Below are 24,601 nucleotides of genomic sequence, written 5' to 3'. Positions count from 1 at the left end.
TCAAAAACTGGATTGTCATGCAGAATTCCTCACACAACAAATTAGAAAGTGCAAATGTCAAAATGTGCATTATCTGACTTTTCCTGGCACGACACGTCATGATGCCTGGATACAGATGTGCTTACAGCATCATTATTGTCAGTTTTTTAAGCATTTCAAGATAAAGAAAACATACTTAAAATCTATATCAGTTGCAGTAAATATCTCCGGCTCCAGCGGTGAGTAAAGTTTAATAAAAGAGTGACTTTCCCTTTCCAGGTTGTGTCATTTGAATCATTTTTATACCTCCGAATAGGGAAAACTATCAAAATCTGGAAAACAGCAGAAATATAGTGTTTTCCTTCTGTTCTATCCTGTGAAATCATCTTTCCACCTCTCAGATTTATGTTGTCACCACCCTCAGGTTGGGAACAAGTGGAAAAGACCTGTAACTATCACAAATCTGTGCCAAGTAGCTTAAAACGTGTATTTAAAGCCACATAATGCTGTTCACCGACATATGTCATGAACGTGAAGCTGATAAGATAAAACAGAATGTTTTTTTGTAACTAAATGAAATCATAATGGAGTGAAAAAACCTTAATAAAACAAAAATAAATTCCTGTAAACAGCAAAAAAAAAAGTTATTTTGCTTATATGAGGCATAAACTACTTCAACGATGTCCTTCATAGAAACAACTGCAATCTTTGAAATATCTAGGTACCTAAAAGTGTACCAAAAAAGTGTTTAAATAGCAACACAACCTCAATTCATTTATATTACATACATTATTCAACATAATACAGTAAGAAATAATCCAGATACGGTACAGAAACGGAAGAAACACGGTTCAAGCTCTCCAGTTATGAGTCTCATATCTTCATTTAACCAGTCACGGATTTTATTTAGTGTCTAATCCGAAAGACAAAGGCAGCTCCTTGGTGGATGTAAATCATTAACAGGTAGGTGATGACCTGTGTTATGACCTACATCGCCGTTTCAGCATTGAGTCAGCGCAGATCTTCATTATGACAGCAGCACTTTGAAGTCGTTACTATCTATGTCCTCTGTGGGCAACCAGCATGAGTCATGTAGTGTCAGGTTTAGTTGAAATAGTTCACAAGACCTTCATACATCAAAACAAATTAAAAAAAAATCCTTTGCAGCTGGTGTTTGGACCCTAGTCTGAGCGGACAGTCTGATCAGCGTTTGACGGAGAGGAGGTCAGAACTGAGGAGACGACTGGTCTGTGTTGATAAAGTAAGTGGTGAGCTCCCCTTTGCCCTTGACGTTGACGACTCCTCTGAGAGTGACGCTGTATCCAAGACTCTGGACCATCTGGGCCGTCTCGTCCGTCACCTGGGAGCAGAGAAATGGGGAGAAAATGACTACTACATCATTATCAGGGTCTGCTAAGTGTAATACTTAACAACTACTGATCTGTGATGAACTGCAAAGGTTCATCTGACAACTACAGCTCAAGTATTTTATATAAAAATAAAACAATGGACACAAGTATGAAGGGAAATTGCTGCGAGCAAAACCCTCTTAAGAGCTTAAGTGCATCCTTGTCAAATTAAAGAAGAGGAAACGATATTTACATGAAAATAAAATAGATTTACATTTGTAATAAAAAGACTTTTGGGGGCATTTTTGCCTTTATTTAAAGGACCAGTGTGTAGGATTTAGTGTCATCTAGCAGTGAAGTTGCAGATTGACCAACAAAATACACCTTCCCTCCCCTTCTAAGCATGTAGGAGAACCTAAAGTGGCTGCGACACTCGTGAAAAACGCAAAACGCCCTCTCTAGAGTTTGGTTTATCTGCTCTGGGCTGCTGTAGAAACATGGCGGTGCAGCATGGCGTGCTCTGTGGAAGAGGGCCTGCTCCCTATGTAGATATAAAGGGCTCATTCTAAGGTAACAAAAACACAACGATTCTTATTTTCAGGTGATTTTACACCAATTAAAACATACTTATGGATATTTTATTCCATTTCTGCCAATAGATCCCTCTAAATCTTACACACACCTTTAACAGATGACAGTAGAGATACAAACAGGAAACATGGGACGAGAGAGAAAACTTTCACATTCAACACAGGACTCTGGCCAGAACTGAACCATTAATGTTGTGGTTATATGTTATGTGTCTTAACTACTAGGCTACCAGGACGATATAAGATTTTTTAAGACCTTAACTTTTAAGTTATTTTCTGTAAAAAGACACACTGAGGTGCAATCCTTTTATTCTCCTTGTCTTTTTAAAAAAAAAAAAAATGTTTTCCCTTTTTGTTTTCTTTGTATTTTTACTTAATAATTGCATTGTAATGTGGGAAAAAAGTAATAAAAATCAAACATTTAAACCACTTAAATCAGTAAAGGCATTTATTTTAAAAGTTCCAAAGAAACACAACTTGCTTAACTTGTGTTCTTTTTATATGTTGAAACAAGATGTAAGATATGTTTTACCACATTAGGCCCTTTTTCTCTGACCTGTATCTTGTCCAGCACTCCTGTACTGTCCATCCTGCTGGCCACGTTAACAGAGTTCCCCCAGATGTCATACTGAGGTTTATGAGCTCCGATAACTCCTGCAATCACCGGACCGTGGTTTATTCCTGCGAGTGAGTTAACAATGAGGAGCGATACATCAGAGGAAAACACAACTTTTTTATTGAAACTCTTTCTTTAACAGGTTTAATGACAGTGTACCAAGAAAATATTATTGTGTTTTCTTTTTCTGACCTTGCACTATGTATAAATAGTGTTTAAATTACGTTATTCTGTTAAAAATAATACATTTTCTTATATTTTACAGTCATAAATAATTTGTCTAAGAGCATTTCACATAAACATTGTGTAATTGTAGATTTATGAAATAAGAATCAAGGGTTGGGCTTATTGCTTTTAGGATTCATCTTGAACAGACTCACCGATCCTGAGCTTAAAGCTGTTAAACGAGTGTGTGTTGATAAGCTCCAGTTTGCCCATTAAAGAGATGGCAAACTCCACCATTGCCCTCACATGACTGTAGGACATGTCACACTTCTGCAGGGGGAGCCAGAGATCAGGTTAATGAAGTGCAATGTATCACAACTGGATAATGTGACAACCAAGACATTAAAATACTTTGATTTATATAAACCTGTATTTCAGCACACTAGATAATAGTCTCTTCAACCAATTCAGCTTGGTGATATTATTATATTATATTATTATATTGAACAAGCTTAAAGGAGGTAAACCTTTCTGTCATCCAATGAGTTTGTCAGTCCTGCAGCTGCCATGTACGTACTGCCGATGGTCTTGATCTTCTCCACTGAAGAGAATTTGGGCTTTGATAGAAGCTGTGAGACAGAAACATGAGCAGAACCAGAAAGGAGAACATGAGATAGGAGGAGGGAAATAAGGGATACTTAGAAAACAAACAAAATGTTCTGACACAGGTGGGTTATTTAATAGTATCTGCTTCCTCATACCTCATCGAAGTCTGATATGATCTCATTGAGGAATCGTAAACACTCCAGACCGTCCCTGTTGGCGCTGCTCTCACTGTAAAACTCTTTGAACTGAGGCACAGAGGCGAACATCACACACACGCATTCGTATGACTGGCTGTACAGGTCCTGAAACAAGAGATTTTTCAAAGTAAAGGGTTTTAATTGCAAGATAATAATCTGTACATTCTGCAAATGTTGCAAACTGAAGTAAAATTTGTTAATTTTTTCTGTTGCTTTTTGTCCTTAAAGGTTTCGTAACTCAAAATATGCAAACATCATTTCTAAATGTCAATGTTTTCCAAACTGAGGAATACATTTTTAATGTTTAATAACTGAAACTGTATATTAAAAACATATTATCATATAAAAACATGCATTCAATGCCACAAAACCTATATATTAGTACTTTTTGTCAATGTCTCTCCTTTCTTTGCACACATGCTTGCAAGCCTCATAATTCAACCTACAAGCCAACTTTCTAGTGATATGAAAATATATTCACACTCTGTTGACAGCACAGAATGATATGTGAGAGTTGACAGAATGGCAGGCTAACCAGGGCATGAAGTTTATCTGTTTTACATTATAAACAGGATGTGGATTACAAGTACGTGCTCTACATCTCTCATGTGTGTTTTGTTTCTCTTCACCTGGTTGCGAACGGTTTTGCCCATGAAGAAGGAGGCGACGTGGAGCGGCAGGACGTTCTGGAGGAGAAGCTTGTTGACGTTCTCCATGGTCTCCATCTCCTCTCTTTCCGTCTGGAAACAATGCTCCAACAGGAAGTCTACGCGGCAACCCAGCTCGTCCTGAGGGAGGGAGGAGAATTCAATACAAACTAAGTATGAACACATTTGGATAAAAATTTGCAAAAACTGCACATGTGAAACAAAGACACACACAGACTCCCTTTTCCACAGAAAAATCAATGAAAGCTTTTAAACACACACACACACACACACACACACCTGTCTGGCCAATATGAGGCATACGATATAAAAGATGACCAGCCAAACTCCAGACATGATGTGAGGGTCTTTCAGAACACCGGGCCTGTAGAAAAACAAGCACATTCATATATTTAGAATCATATTATGTTACAATCAGGACTATTAAACTACCATCAGTCTTTTTTTTTTTTTTATTCCATTACATAATTCCTCAGACCGGAGTGTCTTGTATCTCACAGTCAATGGGGTTCGTACCCCCCGGCCAGGCCTCTGTCTATAGAAAACTCTTGAATAAATGATGGTGAACTGAAACTCCAGACAAGGATTCACAATCTGGAGTCTGAGTGGCAGACAAAAGGCAGGAAATTTAAAACCTTGGCTGAGACGTCCCATTCGCTCCCCGCGAGTTCCAATCAGCTGCTCGACATGGAGAGAGTGCTGCGTGGTTTGTGTTCGTCGTGATTATTATGTACAATGTGAAATTTCAGCGGTGGCGTTCTATGCCAAATTATTTATCAGCCGCCTGGTCAGTAACCCCAATTTATTTGTCCGCCATGACTCCGATTGGCTGTCACTGGCTCAGACTGGCCAATCAACTTGCCATCGGTTATATAAGAGCCTGGTGGACGAGTGGGAAGAGTACTTGAATAGGATTACTGAGAGTCAGTCTGACTGTGTGGACAGCTAGCAAGCTTGAACTCTATATATTTTCATGCCTGCATACTGTGATGCATCTTATTCTAACAGTTTGTCTATTAACATAATGTAATATATACAGAATAATACAGATTCTAAGAGTACTTTTTCCCAAATGGCTGCACGTACAGTAACATGTTGACAGAAGCAAGGTGACCAAGTGGCTTTTGCATTTTTGTTGATGTTGCTTCTGTTTTGTTAATGTTGTTGCTCTTGTGTTTGTTACTAACCTTCCATGTTTCATATTTTGTGCTAATTGCTCAACTGTGAAGCACTTTCCTACTTCTGTGGCCACAAATGAAAGACCGAGGAAAGTGTTTGAGTTATTTTGAGTGCTGTCAGTGTGGTTTGATGTGTTAAACAACGGGTTACCAAAGAGAGGAAAGTTCAAATGCTGTTGAGTTCAGCTTTCTCTGGGTGAAAAGCTTTAAGGCTGTGACTAATGATAGTATGTTGAGTGTTTTTCTGACTTACTGATTAATTGTTCAGTCTATAAGATGCTGTCCAAGAGTCCAAGTTGACGTCTTAAAATTGCTTACTTTGCTTCAAACGACGATTTAACAATGATCCGATAATTCTGTTATAATAATTGTTGTGATTTTTTCCAAAGTAAATGTTAGTTAATCAATTCCAAAAACAGTTGTTCACTAATTTTCTGTCTAATCACTTTGACTAATCACTTCACTCCTAGAAAACTGTGCATTGCTATTAAGGAGATCACTTTCTATGTGTCAGAACTTAATGTATGCGCCAGAAAAACGTCAATGTGACCAAATGTGAAAGGTACTCTGCTGCTGTTTCACTTTAATTTTCAAAATAATGTTCAGGCACATAAAACTATAGCACACAGGACCCCCTGAGGATCACTCACTTGGTGCCGTTGTACAGCAGGTCGACGAGGCATTCGGACCTCGGGGCGTAAATGTAGAGGAAGAGGGCCAGGTAAACCACCACAGCCAAGGTGAGCAGCAGCGTCTTCACCAATAAGCACGTCCTGACGAACACAATCACTCCCAGCATGGCCAGCAGGCAGCAGTACAGGTAGTACTGCATGTTTGAAGGGAAGCAGTAGGTGGAACGTAAAAAATGTGGGTTAGGACAGGTTAGGTGTGATTTTCAAAGCAATGTTGATGTTCAAAGTATGTAAAGATACATTACTCCTTTATAAATGATGACTTTATATATGAAAAATTACATATAAATGTTGGAAATGAAATGAAATGAGGTAAAATGCTGAATTTTGTTATAGGTTTAAGAGTATTTATATAGCTGTGATCAGGGAGGAGTCACTATTGTACTGGTAGAGAATGTAAATGACTGGTATAAGTGCTATGTTTTGTCAAATGCTTGCCTGATATATGAGCAAGAATTACATCTATTTACGCTTATTAATGAAATTAATAAGCGCTTATAAATGAAATTAACTGTAACTAACTAAGCTAAACTACGACAGGTAATGATAACAACGCACAATAGTGCCAAAGTAAACATATAATAAAAAAACACCTGGATAAAAACATGATGAACTGTTTCTTTGTTGGTACTCACAGGCACAGTGTAGAGTCTGAGACCCTCCAACTCAGTCCTGTTGGTAATCGAGGTGCAGTTTTTTCCTGGGAGGAAAAACTAGAAGGAACAGTAACATGGTGAAAGACACAGAAAGAAATGAACAAAGAAGAAATAAATAAACAGAATCAACAAACTGATAAATAGAAAAGAACCCAAATATATTTCTAAATTACAGCAGACAAAGAAAAGAAAAGAAAAAAGATTTCAAGTCAGAGAAAAAGGAACTCACAAGGTTGAGGACGGCCATAAGCAAAGTGATGAGCACACACAGCGTGAGCACAAACAGCCGCAGCACCACCCTGGTAGAGACGCCACGAGACAGGCCTGATATCCACTGGACGCTCAACGGCATCTTTGAACGCCATTTCTGAAAAAACAAAACAAAACAACAACATACATTACATACACACATTTCATACAAAACTATTTAGCAGCACTGCAGTCATGTTATCTCTTCCAGATCACGGTACCACACGACAACAACTCAAATTTGATTTTATGCAAAATAAATCTTACGTAAATGTTAATCTTGTGCAGTAAACCATATAAAATGATGAGTAATAGTGTAAAACATACAGTTTGTTGTCAGTGTTACATTGACGTTGAGTAATGACCTTATTTACATCTTGAATTTATGCCAAAATTATTACAAGAATGTTTGTATTGTCATCTCATCTACTATTTCATTTTGAGCCACCTGCCTTTATTTACTGCTGATTACACCATGAACTACTGATCACCTGTTGATATTAAACTCTGTACTTCTTACCTATATATTACCAATATTGCACAGTGTTATTACAATACAAACCTATCACCAGAGTCTGTTTACCTCCAAGTATCCGGTAAAAACGATGGACAGAAGCAGCACCAGCACTGGAAATGTTGCACCGTAGGACACCGCCATTTCAAAGTTCCTGGGAGGCATCAAAAAGGGATAATTTACTTTATTTTTTCCTTATTCAATTGTGGCAGTGAGCGAGAAAATAAGGATGCATATGAGTGAGTCTGTAAGTAATACACTGAGTGAGTGAGCACACTTGAAACAACCAATTAGATCAGTTGAATTCCAGTGTTTTTGGGCCCATTTAATTCAGAACATGATGCGCCTGAAGAGGTGAAAATGAAGTGTGTGTGACTGTGGTGTTACTCACTTGTCAGAAACAAGCATCTGGACCGTGAAAATAGTTACGAAGATCAGAGCTATGCAGCTCATTGAATGGTGTAAACCCTTCACCTCTGAAAACCGAAACTGGAACACAAACACAAACAGGAAGATGTAACACGAAGGCACAAAAACACGCTTTATATATCACTCTCGTGTTCAGAGGATGAAGTTACCTTTTTCTCCAGACTCAGGTCGTTGAACAGCAGAGTCAAACAGTTGAGCTTCTTTGCTCTCTTCCTGAATGACAGTTTAAAAGAAAATTTAGGGGAATGATGGTTAGAGGACAAGAAACAGTATCACAAAAGTCTAAAAGGCTCCAAAATATAAGTCATAAAAGAACATAAAATATAAAATACAGATATATTTTTTAATCTGGCGACGCAATCATCTGTTTTTCCAAGAATCTATATGGCTAACAAATATTTCACCATTTAATTTAATGTTAACCAGTTTTATTTGAATGTATTTTACATTAGCAAAGATATTTAGAAAAGCAAATATTATTTTAACAGATAAATGTTTGGATTCAGTAGGTTTGTGATGCAGTTATCTCCACTTTTCCCTTCCACCATGTATCTTATGACTCTATACTAACTCTCTCGTCTAACAAAGAAGAAGCACAAAACAATACTTGAGAAAAAGTCTTTACCAAAAACTTTCAATGACAACTTACCCTGCAGTGTCCAGCGTGTCAAGTGATGCCCTAACACCATTATCCACCATCAAACTGGGACAAAACAAGAACACATTAGACACAGCTTTATCCAAAATAATAATGTGACTTAACTTGTGGGTTTCTGGAGGAAACAAAAGCAACTACAGAACATAACTTACCTACATTACAAATAAAATAATGCTATGAAATAGCTCCTCTGTATGTAATTGCTAAAACACTCATGATAGAGGACTGACAAAGCAGTAAGTGTGTTATATTGCTCTTTGCTGGAAGATCCGCATGCTTTATTACACTTATTTTACTCAAATTAATAATGCTGGTGCTTTGAATATTTGTTGAAACTTACCTGGGATTGTTCTGGGTAGTTTGTCTTTCCTAAAGCAAACACACACACACACACACACACACACACTGTCAACAGGCTGCATGACCTTAAGTTCTTTCAAATATACAGACAATACAAAAGTTATGATCTAACACTGGTGAGAGTTCATGTGTAGCTGGAGAGCACAACGGTAAACAGTATGATTAAGTAATATTTGTATGTGCAGGTTCTGTGTGTATTTATATACTTTATGTTTATTTATATTCACTTTAATGCATAGCTTAATATGTGGAAAAAAACTATGCAAGGTCAAGAATGGGGAATGCAGCGCAAATACATACTACAGACAGCTGCGATTGGTTCATGATGACATTGGTGGGGGTGGGTTTCTTCTTGCCGGGCCTCTTCTTGGCTTCAGGGTTGCTCAGGTCTGCGAAGGGGTGGATGGTCTGCCAGGACTGCAGGTACTGAGACATCCGGACAGACGCCCGCTGCCTGCTCTCACCGGACGCAAGACTGTTCGTCTGGAATTAGGATGGAGATTATTTTATTTCACATGAAGCAGATCACAGCAGTTTGGAGCTCGGTGCTAAAGCCCACTTCTGGAAAGTTGGTGAGTTTCACAGATAACACGCATAACTGGAAGATCTTCAGTTGCATCAGAGAGGCTTTTTCCAGTAAGGCAAACCTGCTTCCTTGAATATACATACACAGTTTGTGTCATAGTCGCATAATTAGTTATTTTACTGCCATACTGTTTTGAGGGGAAAAGTTTAATTAATAAAAAAATGTAAAAAGTAAAGATCCTGTAACTTAAAAAACACACACATACGACTAAACCAAAACACAGAAAGTGCAATTTGAGTGCATAGATGAGGAGGTAATGACTGCACTTGAATATCTGACCGCATCTCAAGTGGTTCACACACACACATACACCCACACACACACACGTGTCGCATACAAACACGTGTACCCCTACCGATCTTGGTCTCCTGCATAAACTGTCCGACTTGTGAGGGTCAATCACCAGGTAGGTTTTTCTTCCTTGGAGAAGAGGATCCCGACTCCCCCCCTCTCCTTCCTCCACTCGGTATGCTCCATTCAAGTGTTGCAGCGTCTCCTCTGTGATATGAACTCGCCTATTTATAATAATAACGATATTAATGACAAAATATGTACGACATGTTTTATAGAAAGATGTGAAGAGTAAACAAAACTCAAAATGTATCTTCTTTCTTTATCATTAAACTAATTACCACATTGTTTTTTTTAAAATTTGAATTATTTGCATTATTTAAACACTTCTCTCACCCAGGAAGACCTCCAGACTCCATGTGGTTGGCTAGTGTCACATCATGTGACCACACGTCGTATTGCCACTTCTGCAAGCCGATCACACCGCAGAGCACGTTGCCGGTGTGAACGCCCACCCGCATGCTGATCTCAACCCCCGTCGCTTCTCGCAGTTTACTGCGGGGAGGAAATAATTCAAATTTAAAATTGAACAAGAAATACCACCTTGTTGTTGTATGCCTCCCCCAACCAGTCAAGTTGCAGTTTACGTCAATGTCTGTCCAGACTCATATCATATTTGTAGTAAAGACTTTAAGGTTTTATGTGTATTTTCCTTGTATTTGTTCACATTCCTGGCCAATAAAGCTGATTCTGATTGAACACAAAGTTGTAGACACGACAGTGGACGATGCTTCAGATATAGATGTTGCTATAAAGAAGCTACAAAGACTAAAACGTGGACGCTTCAAACACATCTTCAACTCAGTGGCACAGAAGATCAATACAATCACCACAGTTTCAGGATGAGCCCCCGAGATTAGTGTCACCGATTCAGTATCCGACCAAATGTGAAATATGGTCATACAATCTTCTGTGCCTGAGTTATAGCGTTGAATAACGGGAAGATCTGGATACGAGACCAAAAATGTCGCCCATTCAGTCCAATGAGAATTGTTCGGCTGGTCCATACACCAAAAAAAGTTTCTAGTTTCCAGGTTTGCTTCGGTGTTGTGCAGCCCACTGAATATGCGCAGTACTGTGTCGTCCGCCCCGTCTGGCCCATAGAGTTTATATTGCGGTGATGTCACAGATTTTTAATCGCTTTTCTCAGCTCAAGTAACGTTTTACAAATATAAAACCTCCATGGATCAAAAATTCATAATAGAAAGAGTCATAATTGACCTCGTTCGCAGTTTGAGGTGTCCCGTCGACAGCTTTACAGGCGTCTCTTTTACAGTGGTGGTCTACGGGGAAAATGCTTTTAGGGCCGCAGGGGGATTTTTCGCTGCAAAACCGCAAATGACCACTGAGAAAAACTGGCTGCAAGGCTGAGGGCGGCACCGTATCCACCTCTTATTATACATCCATGGTGCTTTTGCAGAACTATATTTAATTAAATTTACCTTTGACCTTTTGGATATAAAACATCAAAATTTTATTTCATTTTATCCTATTAGACATTTGTGTGAAACTGTATCATAATTAACGTATGAATTCTTGAGTTATGGCCAAAAACGTGTTTTGACCTTTTACCAGCAAAATCTAATCAGTTCATCCTTAAGTCCAAATGGATGTTTGTGCCAAATTTGAAGAAATTCAAATTTCGGACGTAAAACATAATGCCTCCAGCCATAAAAACATGGTTCAGTCCCACAAAGCACACGTCATGAGAGATAAGTGACAGACTGTAATAAATGTTTGCATGACAAAGACAAAGCTGGAAATGGAGTAATCACAACGAGGCCTCAGGAAAATGTGTAGCCTGAGAATATTATGATCAATTTATATATTACAGTGTTTCCACACGCTGAAACTGTGAGCATTCGGCTAAAATATTCAGTGTGGTTCCACCTGCACAGGAGAGAACAGTGAAGTAAAATTCTCAGAGTAACAAGAGGAAGTTACACGTAGTAATATCAGATGCAAATCAGGAGCACTGAGCAGCTTTTATTCCTGTGGCTGGAAAACAGGAATCAGGTGGGAGGAACTTCATCACAAAAGTAACAAAGACATAACAGTACCACATAAATGAAGACGGATGAGATTTTTTTTTTAATATTAAAATTGTACATATTTACATAGATTTACATATGTTTATAATATATCTGTTGCTGTGAGCTTTTTCAGCGTACGAACAACAACAGAGAAGAGAGGAGGGGAGGTACATCAGATAAGGATGGAGGGTAAAAAAAACAAACAAACCTGAAGCAAAACTTTAGATAAATTTAGATAAACTGACCTGATAGCAGTGCACATGTCCAGCCCCATCTGGACACAGTTCCCGGCATGAGTCGGGATGGGGTCAGGCAGGCCAGACACACAGTAGTAGCAGTCACCTAAGATCTTAATGCGAAGACATCCGTTCTTCTACAGACAGAAAGAAACACAGAGTGCAAGTTTACAACTAATATTTAAAAAATACTCTTTTTGAAAGGATAAACATTTTATTTTGGGCTGGATGTGCTGGTTTTTGTACCTTTGCGATGTCGTCAAACCTGCCAAAGAGCTTGTTGAGCACAGCGACAAGCTCTTCTGGTGAGCAGGTGCTTGCCAGCTTTGTGAAGCCCACAATGTCTGCATATAGGATGCTACATAACACACACACACACACACACACACACACACACACACATACACACATAGATGCAAATATCAGGCACAAAATCCTGGAATAATTTGGTGCTACAGAATAAAAACAGCAAATACTGGAAAAAAAATTTGCCTACATAATGCCAAAAGATTTTTCTTGATAACTTTTCTGAGTTTCTGTTTTTTGCTACATTGTCGAGTGATATTGGTTATTTTAACTAGCATTTCTCTATCATAAACATGACCAGTTACATAATTATAGCATCTAAAATATGTGTCTTCATGTGCTTAAGTGTACAGCTTTATTCTAGAAACCCACCTCTATCTTAACAGACAAAAAAAGTGCATTTATGTGATTAAATGTGGGCATCTTTTGAGAGCTGAGAGACAAGATACAGCTGTAATTTTCTAAAACATACTCAAGAACATCTTTAATTATGTACAGTGTGATAATCACCTGACGTCTTTGTGCTGCTGTATGTACAGGCTGTGGAAGTTGTGGAAGTTGTGTTCATTCTCCTTATCGCTCTTGGGCTTGGACAGCCTCTTTATCACCTCTGTTTTCAGCTTCACAGCGATGCACCGTGGCAACACAGACAGGAGGAGCTGCTCCTGTTGCCAAGGAAACCAGGGGGGGTTAAGTGCGTGGTGGAAGGTGGGCGATGAGTTTTGAGACCGTATTAACCGGGGTCATTGCATTTCTGTCTGACAGAGGTGACAATCTGCTCTCAAAGGCTTTCAAAGAAATAGGCGAACATCAAAAACCTCCTTGAAACGATGCTCTGTTTACTCAGTGGATCACGTTTCATCTATTTGTTTACTTGGTAAGAATAGTGCCTATTTAGGGTAGACTATTCTGTTGCTGCTGGGCTTCAGACAAGTGAATGATTAATCTATTGAACTAATGGCCAGAAAAAGCAAACAGTAACCAAACCCAGGCTGTCCTTATAGGGTGCCTTTTAATGAGAGCGATTACACATTTTAAATTTAGAGCATGTGAAAACAGAAGCATAAGACAGAACTGGATCGAATTCAAGTCATTTTATTTATTATTTTATAAACGTGGGGTTTTAATTTATTTCTGGAAACTTCAAACTATCATCTACTTGGTGCAAATTAAGCTTGTTTTGGTAACTTATGAAGTAAGATTATATTATAAAAATCTGACACTTGCTTCAGGTTCTTACTATTGTCAAGACTTATCAACATGTCACATTTTATAGAGTAAAAAGGCTGGATGATTTTGAGACAAGCTAGTAAAAGTGGAGTTTTTTTTATGAGACTGGACAATTATAAATCTTTATTTGCACTTTCTGCTGTCCTGAACTGTCATCTTTTCTTCATCTGAATGGAAATCCTACACAGAATTGAATATATTTATATATATATATATATATATATATATATATATATATATATATATATATATATATATATATATATACATATATACATATACATACATATGTATATGTATATGTTTGTAAAGCAATATTTTCTAAGGTAGAATCAGTGTTTTAACCTGCTGATATTTCCTTATTTCCTTCCGGGAGCGTATGGCGCTGAACTCCTCTCTCTTCTGATTGGATATTCGGAGATCATGCTCGGTCGTCCACAGGTGGAAAATCCCGACACAGTTCACACACACAAACAGCACCGCGTTCGCCACCAGCTGTGGAGGAAGTCAGAGGAAGGGGGGGAGGAGAGATCATTAATACTTTCTTTACAGTCCTCCTTTACTTTTAGCACAATAAGGGTTTAATATAGTTGCTGAACCACTATTGTGACATGTCAATCAGTGACAGAGTTAAAAACAACATTTATTAATATGGACTTTGAATTTGTGTAAATTATTAATGTATTTTATTAGTAACTGAAGAGCCACACTTATTTATCACGTGACAAATAACACAGTATGTAAGACCAGGTGTAGGATTTCTTCCTAAACCAATAAAGATTTATTTTTTCCCAGTGGAACCTGTAAAGCCTCGCTTTCCATAAACCACAAAACCCTACTGCGTGCTGACTGACCTTAGCTTTACACCTACTATTTGAATTTGGATACTATTTTTTGGCACATGCAGGAGGTACGCGCCTCTTTACATAGGCAGCTCATTTGCAAACCTTTGCCTATGTTTCCATTTTGAAACTTAATGATGTGCAGCTATTTGTGTTTCACCGGAATCAAACTCACACGAACAAATTTAACCACATCATCACATATATCAAGTTTAGGAAATTATCTTAAATGTATTCAAACACAGTAAATCTGTACCTGCACAGCCAGGTCTGGTGTCTCTGGGCTTGTGACAGGAACGTAGACACTGATGATGATGATGTGCGAAACGCTGGTGCCTATCCCGACCATGAGGGCCCAGGCCAGAGAGAGAGGCAACACTGTGTACACGCTCAGAGAGAGGAAGAGGAAAAACGCCACCTGAGAGAGTAAAAGGACAGGAAAGAAGAAGAAAGGGAAAAAAACAGAGATGTTACAACAGTTGAAGAATGTTTTTCTCCCATAACAATGAAGCCTATAATTTCTTCCTCACCTGTTCCCAGGTTGTGACACAACCTCCTGTGAAGATGAAGACCATGGCCGTGACATACAATGACCCCCAGACGAAGAGGGCCAGAGCTCCTCCACAGCGCCTCACCGTGGCCAGCCAGGGCAGGCAGACGAGCAGGGCGGAACTCAGACAGAGAACCACACACACAACCGCCAGAGCCGCTGCGTGGCGATCCATGTTCTGTGAAGAAATGAGCAAGAACAGCAGATTAGTGCGTCGACAAAATCCAAATTATAACGGTCTTAAAATAACACTTACAAACTTGACTCTTTCTTGATTTACTGTTGAATAGAGCAGGCTGTAAAATGGGGAAACACTTTTTATGTTTGTTTTTATACATTTTTAAAGGCAGAAATATGATCCACAGTTTTTGCTACTATTGAATAAATACTGTGCGTCAAGTGAGCAGCTTAGTGAACCTTAAAGACATTTCATTAACAGACAGAAACAGAGAGGAAGGATCCATTTACATTAATATGCATTTACTAAGCCTAACCCTGCATCGTCCTATTTCAGCTCAGCTGTTTAATAGACCCAAGAAGCACCTGTCTATGCCACACTAAGGACGGAAATCTGTATACTTTATTCATCAGAGTTGACAGCCTTCAAACAGCAGGTGCAATGTTTTTAATCTGCAATGACACAAAGTGCCTGAGATATTTTCTTCTCTTTTTCTCTCAGGGAATTATTGATTTGGACTGAATGTTAATATACTGTCAATGCATCAACCGTTTTATGAATTCATTTGTATTGAGTTCCATGAAATCCATAAAATATGGAAGAAAGCACAGAACAACTGCATGAATTAAGTTTACATTTATACTACCCAACATTAGCAAAAAATACTGGATACTTGAATCTTAAAAACAAAAATATTGTATCAGTACTTTAATATATCTGTAAATAAAGAAAATGACTCTGTGTGATTGGTTGGCAAACTTGAGACACCCTGATCTGTTGTACTTTTAGGATGTTGGACAACAAACGAGCAGGGCTGCAGCTAACAATTAGGCCTATTTTCATTAGCGATCAATCTGCTGATTACTTTCTTGATTAATCGATAAATCGTTTTGGGTATAAAAAAACTGAAGTGGAATATGTGTGTTACAATTTCAGAGTCAAAGGCGATGTCTTTAAATGTCTTATTTCATTTAAAACCTGATAATCAGTTTTCTATAATTAAGACAGCTGAGATCAGCCAATTTTTTGTCATATTTGCTTAAAAAATGACTCAAACGACCATTTGATCATCAAAATAGTTCTCAATTAATTTTCTGTCCATGGATTTTTCAGTTAATGGTAACAAACCAGTACCAAGCCTGTTGCTCGAAGATCTCAACGTATAAAGAAACAAAAGCATAATGATAAGAGTGTTGAGTATTGATTATAGACAAAAGCTACTAGTCTCCTGCCAGTATAATAAACAATTCTGATTTGTTAGATCCTGTTTGAACCGTCTGCAGCACTGGTAAAAAAAAAAAAAAGTTAATATTTTACTACTTAAAATATATCACAAAGGGCTTTGAAGGACAAACTTGAATGAGTCCAGTATTAACCTAACTTAAAGCCTTATAGTGAGGTCAGAAAGAAGGGCAGGTTGATACAGATGACCTACAAATGTACTGTTTCGTGAGTGTTTTGTTTACAGCTATTTTGACGACCTAAATGAAGCTTAAGAATGTTGTGTTGTTTGGAAGAACAGGTTTAATGCTCTATTTCCTTTCCATTAGAGTCGGCCGTAACGCTTTTTCCAGCAAGTTCCCGTGAAATTCACCGTCTCTACACTGATGCTGCTGAGTGCAGTGTTTTGCTAACTAACATAAGGCCGCAGCAAATGATTAATTTTCATTATTGTTTCATTTCTTCCAAGGCCTTCATGTCTTGAAATTAGTTTTTTTTTTGGTCTGACCAACAGTCCAAAACACAAAAATATTAGATTCACAATGATATAAAACAGAGAAAAGCAGCACATCCTCACGTTAGAGATGCAACGATTAGTCGAAAATTAATTGCCAAGTATTTTGATAATTGATTGATCACTTTTTTTTTAAAGAAAAAAATGCCCAAATTCTCTTGATCCAGCTTATAATGTGAATATTTTCTGGCTTCTTTAGTCCTGTGGTAGAAAATTGAATATCTTTTGGTTGTAGACTGTTGGACGGGACAAAACAAGACATTTTAGGTTAGGTTAATCGAGAAAATAATCAACAGATAACTGATTAACCAATATTGAAAATGACTTTTACTTGAAGCCTTACAGATAAAAAATATTTGAATTTTTTTTGCTTCAGAAACAACATTAATGGATGTATTTGTCAGACAAAAAGGTGGCATGTTCTACAATAAATGTAAAAATATGATTAAAGTTTAAGTGTGCACAATCACACACACACACACACACACACACACACACACACTCTCTCTCTCTCCCTCTGTCTCACCCTTCCCGTGGTGGGAATGAGGACGATGATGGCCACACAGAAGGCCAAAGACAGCACCAGTCCGGACAGCATGGCCGGAGTCTCCTCCACGCACTGCAGAAAAGCCCTGCGGACCGCCTGTAAGCAGCAACACACCCCCTCCGTCACGCTACGCTGGGACCGGGAGCTTTGCTTGTCCTCTTCTTCATCCTCCTCGTTCCAGTTGTCGTCTATGCTGTCCCTCGCTTGGGAGACGAATGAAACACCTGCGAGCGAGGGCGACCTGCTGCCGGGTGACTCTTCAGTTGATTTCGGTTGAACGTGTAAGTCTGTTTTGGAGTCTCGTCTGTCATCATCTGGACTACTTTTGGTGTTTTTCCTAGACTGAGACATTTCTAAACTGGGTTCAGAGAAATTGACGGCACGGATAGGGTTCGACTTTTCAAAGGAGCGTTCATCGAGTTCATCTAACACTTCGTCACAGGCGTCAGTGCCGAAACTAGTGCAAACGTAATCGGGCCTGGATCTTGCGCCGCTGTGATCCAAGTCACCGCAGCCGTTCGCATGACATGAGGTATTGTTGTCTGTTCGTAGCCTATCAGAGGATGACCTGACCGGGGCATCATCATCATCATCATCATCATCTGCAGACTGCTGGGTCACGCCTGTTCCTCTCAGCAAAGAATTGACCTTGAGAGGTTTAGGGGTCTGAGCTGCTTTCGCCACACCAACCTCTACGGAAATCTGGGATTCACTGAGTCCTGATTGGCTCCCCGGCGGCCCGACTGCGGTAATATTGCTTGGATTAATTGTGACACCGTTCCTGTTAGTTGTGCCGACATCTCCTTGCGAAATGTTCATGTCGCTGTTTTGTACTTTCTGCAAATCTGGAGGCTGTTTTACACCTTGTCCTGTGGTGTGACTGAAGACGTCAAGTTCCAGGCTACTGCCTCCGGTGATTTTGCTCCCCCCGACACCAGAGGCGATCACAATGTCCGGCACTAAAGACATCTGTGACGCTTCTTCTCCAGGCCTCCCCTTATCCTGAAATTCCTGTGACTCATCTGGCATCGTGACCTCCGTGAACGCGAGGGATCTTGCCGTCTTTCCACTTGTCACTTTGCTTTCTCTGGCTGTCGGTCTCTCTCTCAGCTTGTCTACATGATAAATACACACTAGAGTAGTGTTTACTTCTTCATCTTTTCTTTGTCAGATGTTATTTATGTCCATGCGGCAAGGGAAGCCTCAATCTCTGTGTGCGAGATTCAATAAATGTGACTGAAATTTGAGACTGTTCCAGAGAGAGTCCAGCTCCTCTGTTTTTTCCCACAGCTTAAAAATATGTCATCAAAATAGATGGGAGGTCACATAGATCCGTTAAGGTCCGAAAAATGCCTGATAAGGAATCTTAAACCGGAGTGTTTGCTCCTTACATGAGCGCTGATCCATACTGTGTAGCAGAGGAACCTCCCTGCCAAAAAAAAAAAAAAAGGTTTAACAATTAGAAAAGTAACCACAGAATCAGAACAAAAGATTAAACAAAGCTAAACTTAAATATTCACAGCTCAGAGAAAGGTTCTTGCGTCTGTGTCGATGTTACACCAGCGCATGGTTTTAATGCCATTTTAATGACAGACTTCTTCTAGTCATTTCCCCATTATGCAACACAAACTTGTTAGTCTAGCTGCAGGCTCTTCCCCAATAGCACACACTCACGGACACCACACAAACACATTGTGCAGGTGTGTACTGGAATGACATGTCAAGCGACGCACCCAGTGCACATTAAAAACATTTTTCCAGTCACCACCTACACTCAGTGGTTCGCTCTGATCTTCCTCTCTGTCGCTGTCCTCTTTCGCTTCTTCTTCCCTGTCACCTGACCATGTCAAAAACACACCTGACTCTTATAGTATCATGTGTAAAATATCATGCTTCAGTGTCACCATTACCTCTGGGATTAAAAACATTTCCATAATCTGTTTCCTCCGCTACAGGTGCATTTAATAATAAAGTCACAGAGGGATTACACAGTGATTCATCTGATTCATCTGATTCATCCGTTCGCCTTGATTGACCTGCTCTGCCCTTTTAAATTAAATGGCAATGATCTGGTTTTGTTTCTACACTTTGAAAACTTTCACAAAGGAAGTATTGTGTGTATTTTTTTAATGCCAGCACACTTTTGTGACACTATGGGGTGATGACAGTACAGTTTATTGTTCTTATGTCTGGGAGCTGCTGTTCCACCGGTGTCTTTTTTCCCTGTCGGCTGGTTTCACTACTCTGTTCTGTTGGTCTGTGAAGCACTTTAGAAAATGAAGAGGGGTTTTCTACAACCAGCTGAAACCTCTTTAGCTTAAAATCAAACCAGGAATATAGTATTTTTGATGGAATATTACATAAATAGTCCAGTTTCTCCAGTGATTTAAGCATTAGGGATGCACTTGTTTCCACCAATTTAAAGACTGAAGTGGAGCCAGTGAAGTTTGGGGGGAAAAAACTTATAATAAAAATGTATATGATCAACTATAAGAATACTAAAAATTACAGTCATTGGCATATGTCGTTGTTACAGAGCTCCAACTTTGATTAATCTAGCATAACTGAAATTTAAATGTCCATCACAACTCCCAAGAGCCCAAAGTGAAGTCTTAAAATTGTTTCTTTTGTTTGACCAACATGTAAGACAAGCAAAGGCAGGACATTCTCATATTTAAGATGGTGGAACCAGCAAATACTTTGCCTTTTTTTTTTACTTGACAATGTTTTTCTGTTGATCGACTAATCAATTAATGGACTCATTTATTCAGCTTTATTTGTTTGTGTTGTGAATATTACATAAATGAGCACATATCCTCGGTGATTTCAATGATTACAGTGTATTTTTCATGCAAAATTCCCTCAAATTTAACGTAAACAAAGTCATTTTTCGCTCTCACCAAATTAACGAATTTTACACCCCATCGATGACAAAATACATTGCGTAGATGCTTCCTAAAAACCTTGAATTAAGTAAGTTTGATAGGGAAATTACGATGAAAGATTTTATCACCAATTGAGAAAAAAAGGAATAACTGTTATGACAAAGTTATATCTATAAAATCCATCTGTGGCGTAACGGATGAGGGCAGCTGGCCTTAGTCAACTAAGTTAAGGCTAAACATAACAATGAAAAATCCATGTAATGATCACATTAGTACAGAGGAACTTAAAAGGTAAATTTATGGACCTTTTTGTGCATTTAAAGTGGCGCTTCTTGTCTAACTTTACTTGTCTAATCCTCTTATATCCTATAATACTCCTTCAAGTTCTCTTGAGGAGTTCAAAAGGCTAAAATAACCGTGTAAAAGGACGGAAAAACACTGGGTATGAGCGTTAACGTAGCAGCTGAAGCCCGAAAAGTAATTTAAATGTTTGTAAAATGAAGTAACGTTCACTTACCTCATTATTGATTAACGTTAACGTCCGTTTCTCCCCACACGATAATTTCCCTCTGCGTCAACTTCGTCCGTTATCCTTTTACTGTTGTCAAAAAGCACACAATGACACTTTTAACCTCTAACAAACGGTAAAAACATAAGTTTTTCCTCTTAAAATCGTCTTTTCTGTTCAAAAGACAGCCGTTAGGAGACGAGCGCTCGTGCGAGACTGTGAGGTTGGAGCGCGAGGTGGCAGGTGAATGCGGGGGCGCGCACGACGAGAGCGCTCTGGTCCAGCTATGCAAATATGGCGATATAATCAGCAGAGGGATGGAGGGGAAGGACAGGTCAAAGGTCACGCAGGTGTGCAGGTTTGTTTTCTTTACCAGAGCGGGATGGATTTGTTGCTGTCAGCCTGTTATCTTCAGTTAAACTTTATATTATGCTTTGTTTTGTTTTGTTTTTAAATCAAAACACATGTAGCATATACAAGTGATTTACCAGTTTATTAGCAACACAAAGCTAAAACTGCTAAATCAGTGATGGAGGAAGTATTCAGATCCTTTGCTTAAGTAAAAGTACCAATACAGCAATGTAAAAAAAAAGTCTTGCATTTAAAAATCTACATAGGTAAAAGTATAGAAGTATTACCAGCTAAATCTATTCATTTGTAATGTGTAAATACACTGTCTTCTTGTAGAGTGTACCATGACTTCTATGATTTTACTTTAAATAATTACTTACTTTTGTCTACTCAATAATAATGACATTTTAAAGATGCTACTCAGTATGAAACAGTACAATTCAAAAGTATCAAACACTAGCCTATAGTGTCCAAAATGACCATAAAGTTGAATCAAAATTACTCTAAAACAGTTTCTATAAAAATGATTCATGAGAGTACGATTCATTGCAGGGCTGTTGTATTATATCGTACAAAAACAGAGTAAATATTTATACATATGATATATAACATATCACTGGAAAACAAAGTAACACTTAAAAAAGAGAGGTATAAAAAAACAAAGAAAAAAATCTGAAAAATGTAAATAAGATGTATTCTATTTATTCACATCTTGGGCATTCTACAAGAAAATGGCATTGTTGTAAAGGAGCATATATATGTACATCCTGCCTTGTCCGGGCAGTTAAATGAATATCCGTTCTTCTTCTGTTTATGAAGTCTGTCTGTGTTTGTTTCTCCACCCTCTCCGTGGGGCCTTCTGTCTTATTTATTTTTTCCAAATCAAACAGCTTTATTGGCGTGGTAATATTTCCCTATATTGCCACACAAGCAATTTTACAACATCGGCAAACACACACACTCATACTGCAGTATACAGTAGATGATGCAGCTGTAGGTTTTAGTGCCAGATGAAAAAACATGAAGGCCATTGTGCTAAGATGTAGTATTCATAAATTTATTGACGAGTCAATGTCAATGATGTATTTATGTTAGATTTATTCTAGCATAGCTGTGATTTGTCTCGTATTTATTACTTTTCTGATTTATGATTTGTCTACATTATGTGCAGAGGTTGGAAGATAGAGCACTACCCCAAGTACAGTGCAGTTTACTTTATATCAGTATTTCCATTTCAGGAAGGTTTTAATATATTTTAAAATTCACTACAGTTACCTGACAGCTGTTCTCACTTTAAAGATTACAATTTAACCTGCAAAAGAAACAAACAATGGGCTCATAACATACTGTAATATACTTTCCACTTGGACCAGCTGTATTAAAACACAGCTCACATGACACATATGTAATTTAAACCCATGTGCATGTTCACCATTTGACAGTGTATTCACAATTTTTTACCTAAATGATGCTTGAGTAGTTAAATGCGCATTTTTAATTGGTCTTATTGGAGTAATGTTGAAGTAATGTTATTTTCTCTCAGTGTATGAAATACAATAAAACACAAAACAGGGTTTGAGACACAGCAGAAAGCAAGCTGACATCATGTAAAGAAGAAACAAACAAACAGACAAGAGAAAAACATGTAATACACAGGTTTGTACTTTCACATATCTTTCTGTCTCTCTCTAAATTAATCATATATGTTAACTAAACTCTGTGATTTATGTCCAAATCATCTTTAAACCACATTTCAGTACAGCAATCAGTGTTTATCTCCGTGATTACATCAGGAAAATACAAAAAGAAAGTAAAAAGAACGCATGACTGAACTGACACGTTAGATAATAAACAGCAAGCAAGTTAGAGACAGTAACAACATTTTTGTTTATGACTTCATAGCAAACGTAGAAAAATCAAGGATTACTGGTAGTTTCATGACAATGGAGAGAAAAAAAGCTTGATTTTATATAATAGTTTGGTTTTTTTAATTCATTTTGGCTCATTTACATCATGCAGTTGACAGTTTTTAGGCAAAAACACAATAATTTTTGCCTTACAATTAAAAATTCTTTTAAGAAACTGCCACTCTGTTTCCTGTCCCATGATATGTAGTATTTCCCCAACAGTTTTGATGGACTCATTGTAGCCTGTCTGTACTTCTCTGTATATATATGTTACCAACAGCCACCCACCGAATCTTACTTCAAAGGACAGGTTCACATTTTTTCAAGTCTGTCCTAAAACAACAACACATGTTTTTCTTGCTGTACTCATTCCTCCTGTTCATTCTGACCATTAAGAGATCTCTTCATAATTCACTTTCAATGTAAGTGATGATGGGCAAAATCCACAGTCCCCCTTCTGTACAAAAATGTATTTAACAGTTTATCTGAAGCTAATGTGAGGCTTCAGCCGTGAAAAAATTAGTCAAATCAAGTCAATATCATTCAGAGTCACAATCTTTTTAGTGCTAAATTCCCTCTTTTTGTTACGATCTTTCCACTGCAGCTGAACAGGGAAACACTGTCCGTAGAGACACAAAGAGGGAATTTTAAACTGTACGCAGTCACGTACCATGCATGTTAGTAACTTGGCATCTTACCTGTAGTTTTGTGCTTTCTTCTCTCACAGGAGACCCTCAGCAACAGACCGACTGCTGTCCACCACCACTGCTGCTATTATTATGAGTCATTTTTGGCCACTGCTACAACTATTATTATTTTTAGTCATATTTCTAATATTATTGTTATTGCTGTGCTTCATTGTGTGTCTCTCTCTCTCTCCTCCTCCCTCTTTCTTTCTCAACCCGACTGATAAAGGCAGATGGCCGCCCACCTACAGCTCTGTTCTGTTGAGGTTTCTTCCCATTAAAGGGGAATTTTTCCTTTATCGCTGTCGCCATGTGCTTGCTCATGGGGGAATGTTGGGTCTCTGTAAACCAAAAGAGTACAATCTAGACCTGCTCTATGTGAAAAGTACCTTGAGATAACTTCTGTGATTTGGCGCTATTTAAATAAAACTAACTTGACTTCACTTGACTGTAACCGTGGAGGATATCCTCTTTATTTGACCAACTCTAATGGCTGAAACTTCAGATTATCTCCAGATAAACGTTTAAATACACTTTTGGTCAAAACGAGGACTGTGTATTTTGTCCCACATCACTTACATTGAAAGTACATTATGCAGAGGATCTTCTAATGGTCAGTATGAACAGGAGGAATGATTACAGCAAGAAAAACCTGTTTCATTGTTCATATGGACACCTGACTGTTGTTTTAAGACAGACTTGTGAACATATCCTTTAATTTAAACAGGTAAATCAGACGTCACTATATTAAGTATTAAATATTA

General features: G+C 38.3%; 1 protein-coding gene across 1 annotated transcript; it reads right to left on the bottom strand.

Annotated features, from left to right (window-relative positions):
* Nucleotides 1-275: 275 nt before the first annotated feature.
* Nucleotides 276-21,148, bottom strand: LOC122973480 (adenylate cyclase type 2-like). Its single transcript, XM_044341043.1, has 26 exons — nt 20,903-21,148; nt 17,480-18,929; nt 15,021-15,218; nt 14,747-14,908; nt 13,994-14,143; nt 12,929-13,083; nt 12,359-12,470; nt 12,122-12,249; nt 10,180-10,338; nt 9,848-10,007; nt 9,207-9,389; nt 8,887-8,915; nt 8,538-8,591; nt 8,038-8,101; nt 7,851-7,948; nt 7,529-7,613; nt 6,926-7,063; nt 6,676-6,753; nt 5,999-6,174; nt 4,450-4,534; nt 4,132-4,290; nt 3,461-3,607; nt 3,227-3,328; nt 2,915-3,029; nt 2,475-2,599; nt 276-1,339 (listed from the first exon to the last, which is right to left on the bottom strand). Exons 2-26 carry the CDS (start codon nt 18,527-18,529, stop codon nt 1,205-1,207), a joined length of 4,047 nt encoding a protein of 1,348 aa, XP_044196978.1. The 5' UTR covers nt 18,530-18,929; nt 20,903-21,148; the 3' UTR covers nt 276-1,204.
* Between the last annotated feature and the right edge of the window lie 3,453 nt (nt 21,149-24,601).

The sequence above is a fragment of the Thunnus albacares genome, chromosome 22 (genome assembly GCF_914725855.1).
Source record: "Thunnus albacares chromosome 22, fThuAlb1.1, whole genome shotgun sequence".
Taxonomy (NCBI): domain Eukaryota; kingdom Metazoa; phylum Chordata; class Actinopteri; order Scombriformes; family Scombridae; genus Thunnus; species Thunnus albacares.
The sequence above is the reverse complement of the archived record's forward strand: the minus strand, read 5'-3'. Positions and strand labels throughout refer to the sequence as shown.

Bases quoted from the DNA above. Each gene is read 5' to 3' on its own strand.
- LOC122973480 (XM_044341043.1), bottom strand. From the start codon at position 18,529: ATGCCAGATGAGTCACAGGAATTTCAGGATAAGGGGAGGCCTGGAGAA. The intron at 14,909-15,020 runs GTGAGGAAGAAA...TTACTCTCTCAG, and splicing joins GTGTCACAACCTGGGAACAG to GTGGCGTTTTTCCTCTTCCT. The intron at 7,614-7,850 runs GTGAGTAACACC...GATGCCTCCCAG, and splicing joins CAGATGCTTGTTTCTGACAA to GAACTTTGAAATGGCGGTGT.